Source organism: Sphaeroforma arctica (genome assembly GCF_001186125.1).
Source record: "Sphaeroforma arctica JP610 unplaced genomic scaffold supercont1.38, whole genome shotgun sequence".
Classification (NCBI taxonomy): domain Eukaryota; class Ichthyosporea; order Ichthyophonida; genus Sphaeroforma; species Sphaeroforma arctica.
The window spans coordinates 104114-113676 of NW_014040520.1; the positions used below are offsets into that span (position 1 = coordinate 104114).

Genomic DNA, 9563 nt, shown 5'->3' on the forward strand with positions numbered 1-9563 from the left:
ACGACTGGTCGGATGGAACCCATGTGATACCATCACAGTTATTAAGTACAAGTTTTCGTGATATTTTACATTTATGCACCTGTATTCACATGTATATGAGACTCCTTTACAGTTACATAAATGTGTATGGGATACCTGTATAGATCCACACATGTGTATGGGATACCTTTACATCAAGTACCAATGTTCGTTTTATAGTTTGTATAAGGCTTTGTGTGATATGGGGCTCTGAAATTATGGTGCTTCGTTGGATAATCATACTGATCTACGAGTTTCTAACTCGTCCGTAATTTTATTTATTAGAATTAATTTCCTAACTGTCTAGCCCGCAATCAGCGTCTTGTGCTAAAATCTATTCGGCTCCGAAGTATTATCTTGGAAAAAAAATCCCATTCATCGGATGGCGAGCGGCAGGTAGAGAGAGCCCGGGTAGGGTTGCCCTCTCTCGCCTATTGAGAGTCATTGAAAAGGTCCAGCTTAGAACTCTCTTATATTCTGACGTGTGTTATTGGCGCAGAATCGCACTAACCTGTGTCGTATCACTATCTGAATCATACTTGCAACGTCATGCCGTTGTGTACAAGTCCCTTCATGTATAAGCATATCCATCACGTATGTATCATACTATTCCGGACGAATCATGCCATACCACTAGCGGATGTAGCCGAACCAGCACTCGCACTACCCACATCTAACGACGGAAGGATGTCACTACGCGGACAGAACACATTGAAGCCTCCCTCTTGGATTATAGCCGTGGCTTGCTTGATGTCTGGTGCCATGTACCTGTCAACATCATAGAACGGCACACGCGCCCGTACCAGAGCTTTGCCTGCCTCGACTTGGCCGGATGAGAGGGATGGGCTGTTTGTGGGATGGAGAATATGAAGGCGAGGGGTCAGAAATCACGTTTTGGAGCGTATATATGCATACATACTTGTATCTAGGTATCAGCAGACTATATTGTATAGAGTACACGATTCAACCATTCCTACTCTCTGTTTGTGTATGTGTGTGTGTGTGTGTGTGTGTGTGCATGCCAAGTCACAGCTCACACACCTTCGGAAATCCAACCCCTGGCACGCGCCGAGCATCTCAATACCGACGATACCCGCCGTGTTGAAAGCCATGTCGTGCAGCCGTCTGGCTGCGTGCGTTGCCATGGAAACGTGATCTTCCTGATTGGCTGATGTGGGGAGAGAGTCCACTGACGCTGGGTGTGCGAGACACTTGTTCTCACACGCCAGTGCCGCAGCAGTTACCTGTAAGTAGATAGGAATGTGTGTTAGGTGAGCTTCATTGTATTTGTTATGATAGCGAATACAAAACACTCTCGTAGCTAAGAGAACCCGTGGTCCGGCATACTCGAAATGTAGACTAGTTTCGCCCTGCAATATTGGGCACAATTTCAATCTGAGCCACCACGTTCAATGACAGTTCAGCTGAATTAGATATCCTTGTATACACCCACACATTCAGCTGTAGCCTGCCTACCTGTGCGATCATGAAGCCGGAGTTGACTCCTCCGTTATCTACCAGGAACGTGGGCAGTCCCGATATAGCACTATCGATAAGTAGGGCCATCCGCCTCTCTGAAATGGCTCCGATCTCTGAGATAGCCAAGGCCAAGTTGTCCGCTGCGAATGCTACGGGCTCTGCGTGGAAGTTGCCACCGCTCAGGATCACACCTTCCTCCTCGAATACTGGCGTGTGTAGAGGGATGTGGTTCATGTTAGTGATTTAGGACACACGGGATAGCAATCATGCGTGAGGTATAACACAAGAGGGTCGAAGGGCTCTAAACTTGATCGTATTGTATGTGGAGAACGGTCTAGGTACAGGCAGGAAAATAAAATGGCCGTTACCTTATAGTAAATAACTATTCCCCATCGCATTGCCATTAGTCACGTACAGGCACACAAGAGTACCCAGACTCTGAACCATTTGTCAACCGCGCTCATGAGACTGTGGACATACCTAGGGGATTATCAGTTACAGCGTTGGCTTCGGTGAGGAGAATGTCGGCCGAGTTTCGGATCTGCGTCAGACACGCGCCCATGACCTGAGGCTGACATCTCAGACTATAGGGGTCCTGTGAAGGTAATAGGATGCATAAAATAAGCCAAGTGTGTCAGACATAGAGTGTATTGGCGGTGCCAAGAGCACCGTGGCTGCAAAGCCGTATTGTGTACTAAGGTACTGCGTTATACTGCAGGATTATATTTATGTGTTGAGTGATCAAATAACACGTGTGTGCTAGTAGGAACGAAAGATATGTGCTCGGCGACGAGCTCGTCACGCATTCTGAAGCTGATATAAAGTCGTAAGGGTGTCTCGGTGAGAATAGGCGTAGTATCGCAGGAAGTGGCACCTTCCTCAAAAACATAACTACGTTTCTGTGGGCATATTTTTTAAGTATCAAGTATGGTAATATGTTTCATACCTGGACCTTCGCACACTCAGTGTGTGAGACCGAGATTTGACTGCCCCTCCGCTGTAGGCCGTCGTGGGTTGATTGCAAGTCGTGCTCAGCAGCGCCCAACAGATGACGGTACACAAATGCGCTGTCAATCTGGCCCTTGTGTCCTCGCACCTCGTGGATTCTGTTGTGTGTATGGAAGTTCAGTATATTTAGTACTTCTCGTTTAGTACATCTCGTTTAGACAGCGCTTACTCAGGACCATTGTGGTTCTTAGTACATTTGTGCATAGAATATATGACAGAGACCATACACATAGCTGAGATGCGGACACATACCCTCGTAAGCACATCACACACCATAGTAGGACTGTAATGCCACAGTCAGCAACGACACCGACACTGAGTGCTCTAGACATTACCTGCGGTCGAATGGGCGGTGGCTGCCCATAGCTGCCTCGATGCTCATACTGCCGGCCATGCTACCTGCCATGTACAGGTTTTCGGCGGCAAACAGACCCTACGCACAAATGGAGTGAAAGATGTGTGAGTATAACTGCATATTTATATAGGGACGATGAAAACGAAGCAAAAGTTTCAAGAAGGAGTCTTCAAGGATACTATAAGTTTACCATTGTACACAGATTACATCCTTCGTTTGTGATTAAATACACACTCACAAACAAACATATATATATGTATAATCCCAACACACCTCAAGTGCCAGTGCAGTGGACGCCTGCGTGCCGTTCAACAGGGCCAATCCCTCCTTAGGACCCAGCACAATGTGCTGTAGTCCAGCCAACTCCATAGCCTCAGCACCAGACATTTCCTTACCATGATGTGTTGCTTCACCTTCGCCTACTAGAACACACGCGATGTGTGCCAGAGGTGCCAGATCGCCTGAGGCTCCTACAGAGCCCTTGCAGGGCACCACGGGGTAGATCTGTTTATGGGTTGGAAGTGGTACGAGTGGATTTGTTTAGTACAAACTCGTGAGGCAAACCCAATGCAGTAAAGAATCGCTGAATTTGATATAGGACGTACTCCCACAACAACAACAAGGTATATTGCATGTGCTGGCTCACTATTCCGATGTACGGTTCATCAACGAAACCCTACTGTGTGCAATAAAACAAAGACAGGGTGTCCGTGTTTGTAATAGACAAGGACGTGCACGTACCTGCTTGTTGTACAGGGTGATCAAGGCATCGATGACCTCTCGGCGGATACCACTGTACCCTCTGCTGAGCGAGTTGATCTTAAGCAACATCATAAGACGCACGGTAGAGTCCTTCATGGGTTCACCAATGCCTGCGGCGTGCGATAGCACCAGCGACAACTGTAGTGTGGACAGTTCTTCTGGAGAGATGGTCTTGGCCGCTAGTTTGCCGAACCCGGTGTTGACTCCATACACCTGTGCGTTTGGCGGGGAGATGAGAGTCTATCAGTCAGTACAGATGTGCTAGGTTGCAGTAATGTCGGTATAAACAAACACATGCATGTAATAATTAATAGCTGTCTGTATACATAGAGGAGAACGTCATACGTGCACAACACTGCTGGCGAGTGGGAGATGTCGGTAAATGGTGTCAGAATCGAGTGTGTAGTCGAGGCATAGCACAACAAGGCACAGTTTGGACCCTGATACAACATCCGAAACAACTGCACTACAATACGACCCCAAACAGCAACCGACATTTCGAGACCAACAACTAGGCCACTAACTCAAGAGGCAAGGTCACCTCAATGGCCTCACTCAGTATGACGACGCGGCAAATAGCACATCATGGGAAGACATAGGCATGACTAGGCATATCAACCCATCCGTTTACAACGACACAATACGTATCTAAAGGGACTCTATATCTATCCCAAACGACCACATACGAAGACATAGCCATGACTAGGCATATCAACCCATCCGTTTACAACGACACAGTACGTATCTAAAGGGACACTATCTATCCCAAACGACCACATACCCGTCTTCCCTCCGCTAGCACTTTAGCCACCAGCTCGGCAGACTTTTTGATCTGCGCATCGGCACTCTTATGCAACGCCAGTTTGGTGTACGGTCTAGCGTGCACATCCATGCTGTTGTGCTCAGAGGCCTCTTCCACCACCATACGCATCATGGCCAGAGTCAGCTCCCCAGGTACCAGCTCAAGCACGCCATTGCAGACACCCTCAGCCCCATCGGTTGACTTGACTGCAGACGATTCGTTGGTGTCCTTGTGCTCTTGTTTGTGTGAGCGGATGGGCTTGTTGGGGGTGTGCAGCATAGGTAGGTCGAGGTTAGCTTCGATTGCGCACTCTTTAGCGATGTCGTAACCAGCGTCGGCGTGTCGCATGACACCGGTAGCGGGATCGTTCCTCAGCACTCGGCCCTGTATTAAAGAGGTGTGTGTGCATACATGTGAATATAAAGATGCATGTTGCACTGTGCAAATTGAGTTTTCAGAAACCTAAAACACTACTACGCCTGCAAGCTAGTACAGATAGAAAGACTAGAGCTTGAGCAACCTATAAGACTCTCATGCCTGCTCCACCACCATCATACCATGAAAGCCACCTCGTACAATTTCACACACATATGAACAAAGCGCATTCCCATAACCACCAGTACATCTATCCGAAGTCATACCAGGCGTTCGTAGGCACTGTCTGTTCCATCCGCCACAATCACTACACCAGAGTGTTGGCTGAAACCCATGCCCACACCACCACCGTGGTGTAAGGACACCCATGTGGCACCGCCAGCTGTGTTGAGCATAGCGTTCAGTAGAGGCCAGTCACTGACTGCGTCAGAGCCATCCATCATCGATTCCGTTTCACGGTTAGGGCTGGCCACAGATCCTGCAGAATGTGATAGTGGGGGTAGGAGGTCAGTTGTGGTGATATAGGACACGTGGAAATGTGTAGCCGCAGTATGTGTGGCATCCTGTAAGGTTCTAGGGTGGTTTGAGTAAGAATAAAGTGAAACGCCACAAGATAGAAAGCGAAAAATAATGTACTTGTTACTCACCGGAGTCAAGATGATCACGGCCAATGACAATCGGGGCAGAGAGCTCTCCATTCTTCACCATTTCGTTGAAGGCCTGGCCCAAGCGGTATCGGTCCTTGACACCTACCCAGCAGATACGAGACGGCAATCCCTGTAGTCCAAGATAAAGCACAGATACAGTTCAGGATATAAGTTTCTACTCAACGGAAATTATCAACTAAAATCGAAATCGATGCACACTGAACATAGCGCGCCTCACACGTCGAATATCGTGTGTGTGGCACGCATTCCGTAACCCATACACGCTGTATCACGTACCTGGAAGGCGATGCGTTCGCGGGCCATGTCCAACCAATTGTGCAGGTGCTTGTCCTCGGGGATCAATTCCTTCACTTTAGCATCGGTCTTGTAGATGTCCTCGGGATCACCGGACAGGGCCACCCAGCGGAAGGGCCCAATGCCCTGACAGAATAGGGGGCGGATGTATGCGGGAACAAACCCGGGGAAGTCGAATGCGTTGGCTACACCCTCGTCGAGCGCCACCTGGGATTAGAGCGTTATAGGCTTGTTACTTACAAGACAGTGCCAATAGAAGTCTCGATGGACAAAGTACGCATTTAGTATACCTATGTTTGTTTGCGGGAACTCAGTCATAGATCGGGCCAACAGCGAGCGCAACATAGGAATAGTTATTGGCATATATTATCAATTAACCTAATACAAGTGCCAATCCATCCTGAACCATGTACGTACTCTTGTACATACCCAGTGCGATATGATTCTTACATACCTGTCGGATATTGTTTCCGTAGTCAAGTGTAGCTGCTCCTCGACTCTGCAGGGTGATCATGGACTTCACCTGTTGCGCCATGCTCTTCTTGGCCTCCTTGATAACTGTTTCTGGAGAGTCCGCTTGTGCATCCTTCCATTGCTTTACAGTCCATCCGTGGGGTAGGTATCCGTGAGTGGGATCGTGAGCTGAGGTTTGATCTGTAACAACGTCGGGAAGGATGTTTCTATCGACCACCTGTGTGTTGTAAATGTGTGCACGGTATCTAGTGTGTGAGTCGGTGTCGAATAAAGATGACGCACTACAAGTAGCATACGTAAGTTCACTCATTGTATCGAAGTTCTTTCACAACGATCATCAAGAAAGCCATACAACACAATGCGACATCAACAATGATCCGATAACCCAACAATCTGAAATCATAAGAGCTATATATCACGTACCTCTGCGAACACGTCACAGGCGTTGCCTAGCAATCCAACGCTAATAGCCTTTCCCTCTTTCTTGGCAGTCTCAATTCGTGCTAGAGCTTCATCAAGTGTGTACGCTTTGTAGTCGACATAGCGAGTCTTCAGCCGGAAGTCAATGCGACTCTCATCACACTCAACTGCAATCATACAGAAACCAGCCATAACCGCCGCAAGTGGCTGAGCACCACCCATACCACCCAGGCCACCTGTCAGAATCCATCTTCCTGTAATGAAAGAGAAACACAGGATCCAGGCGACTTGTTTAGGTGGCTGTCGGTAATTCTTTGTACAATTAACATCGCCACCATCTACATGCAATTCCTCGGGAAAGAAGAGCCCAATTCAGACATTGCAGGGAATACTACACCGGATAATTTCTACTCATCGTCAGTTATTTAAATCAAGTACAATAAAAGACAGATAGTACAGCTCCGAAAGGACTCATCGAAGCAAAACCGCGCCTATTAACGGCACCATATAACTTATACTTTAGATGAAACCTATTGGAGTCATCTATGAAATGAATATAATGTAAGATCGACTACGACATGAACCACCTACCGTCGGCCTTTCCATCGAAGTGTGTCTTCGCTACAGATACAAACGTTTCGTAGGTGCCCTGCACGATGCCCTGAGACCCTATGTAAATCCATGATCCCGCTGTCATCTGGCCATACATCATCAGTCCCTCTTTGTCTAGTTTGCTGAAATGTTCCCAATTGGCCCAGTGTGGTACCTGGATACGAATGCACATGCGAAGTGTCAATTATATGACCAAGTACAGTAGTACATGTATGCAATAAGTCTACAGAGCAGTTTAAAAGAAACAAGGGTAGTTTGCAACCGAACGGGAGACAGAAGATGCTACTATGAAGTAGAGCCACTCAATAAAACCGAGTTTCATAGAATCAAGGATTGCCACCCGCTTTGAGTGCAGACGGTTCGAGTGAACATCTTCAAACTGATGAAGCTTGCATGAGACGTCAAGCAGATTGCATCTTCTGCTATTATTCCATACCAAATTGGAATTTGCAATGAGCACTCTCGGCGTTTCGGGATGAGTCTTGAATACGCCCACTGGTTTACCGCTCTGTATCAAAAGTGTTTCATCACCTTCCAGTCGCTTGAGGGTTTCGATGATCTTATCGTAGCTCTCCCAATTACGAGCTGCCCGTCCAATCCCACCATACACCACAAGCGCTTGAGGATGCTATGGTCGTAAAATAGAGTAACATACAGGATATGAACATATTAGAAGTGGGTCTGGGTGAATGAGGATGTGAGTGAGCATCAGAACCAGTAAATATATTGAAGTGTCATATGTACGTTGCTTGAAACCTCACAGCATCATGTTAGTATAAAATAACGAAGTACTTGTGCAGTATAAACCTCGGATATCTTAACTCAGGTATAGGAATACCAGGTGCAACTGTACTTCAATCCGAAAAACGACTTGATCTCGAGCTGGTCTCATGATACGGCAGTTTTAACTCGAACTAGCATATCACAACCCCTACCTCTGCTACTTCAGCGTCCAAGTTATTCTGGAGCATGCGGAAAGCTGCCTCCGTTAACCAGCTCTTACAGTTTAGAGTTGTCCCTCTGGGAGCGCTGACGTTGCGAGAGGGGTCATTGCGGGAGGTATCCATCTTTTTATCGTTGAAATTAGGCTTGACTTGTGGCTGAGCTGATCCAACAAATAGGCTGTGCAATTCAAAATTCATCGCACATAATTTAGTGGCAAGGATAGATTAGCGAGCAACTATGAACAAGCGATAAAACCTCAAAACCATAATTCTTCGACACGCTGACAAATGCTATATCAAATGAGTATAGTAAGGAACAGCATACTTTTTAATATCGGCCGTGGAGAGTGAAGGGTTACAATTTAGTCTTGGATTAAAGAAAACACAGTAAAGTTTTTGAGTTCACAATTGTAAAACTGTATTGTCTACTGTAACATTTGTTAGGGACCTCACTACTTATAGGTCTCGTTCGGAGCAGCCAAAAGCACAAGCTTGCAAACAATAGAGTGCAAAAATCGTCGAACAATAGCCACCATACGACAATCATGTGGTGGAATCCCATATGATGTTTGCTATTTGCATAACAATCCCCTTCTCCAATGACAATCGTTGTTTGTATTTATCAGAATGAGTAAAGCAGTGTGTATGTATTGTAAAATGTAAATAGTGTTGTATATTGTATACTCAATTACTCAATGTACTATGCCAAAAAAAAGCGCAAACAGCCAATAGAAAAGAGAAAACTACTCCAAATATTCGAAAATGAGTATAGCATGCCAAAGGTCGGCGTTATGATGTTGAATTTTCAGAAATCTGACGAAAAAGAGTCCATACCAGTCCCTACTGCGGGTATTTATAGAAACAAAGAGATTCTAAAAAAAAACACCGAGAAAGATTCAAAACAATGCTCACTGCGGGGAACCTTGAGGATACTTTTCAGGAGGAGAAAACTCAATAAAAGCCTCTTAGAGCCCACTTGGATACCGTTGCTGAATTGGCAATCGTGGACTACCTGGGAACAATAAAATAATAAAAGTACTTTATTATGTATGTATAGCTTTAGATATTATTGAATATGTGTATAATATTTGTTCGGTATGTGTGTGGATTGTGTCATGTGGGCTGTTGTAGACTGTGGAATGTAGAGGGCTGAGCGTAGACTGTAGTCCGACTATTTATTAAGAATATCCTGCGAAGTCAGACTCTCTACTAGTAGAGTACTATAATAGTGAGAGAGAAGTTAAAAGGAAAATTTATTCAAATACGGATACCACAAGCCCACACCACATAACGGAGTGAATGAATTATTAAAAGCCCGTAGGACGCAGATTTTGAGAGTTTGTGTGCATATA

At 46.1% G+C, this 9563-nt stretch overlaps 1 protein-coding gene across 1 annotated transcript; it reads right to left on the reverse strand.

Moving 5' to 3' along the window:
* Positions 1-268: 268 nt before the first annotated feature.
* SARC_01050 (hypothetical protein) lies at positions 269-8628 on the reverse strand. Its single transcript, XM_014305245.1, has 18 exons — positions 8537-8628; positions 8203-8389; positions 7704-7895; positions 7247-7421; positions 6659-6909; positions 6216-6452; positions 5744-5968; positions 5447-5576; positions 5066-5277; positions 4404-4808; positions 3602-3835; positions 3134-3364; positions 2841-2938; positions 2444-2603; positions 1978-2092; positions 1495-1703; positions 1060-1262; positions 269-864 (listed from the first exon to the last, which is right to left on the reverse strand). Exons 2-18 carry the CDS (start codon positions 8332-8334, stop codon positions 639-641), a joined length of 3435 nt encoding a protein of 1144 aa, XP_014160720.1. The 5' UTR covers positions 8335-8389; positions 8537-8628; the 3' UTR covers positions 269-638.
* Positions 8629-9563: the final 935 nt, after the last annotated feature.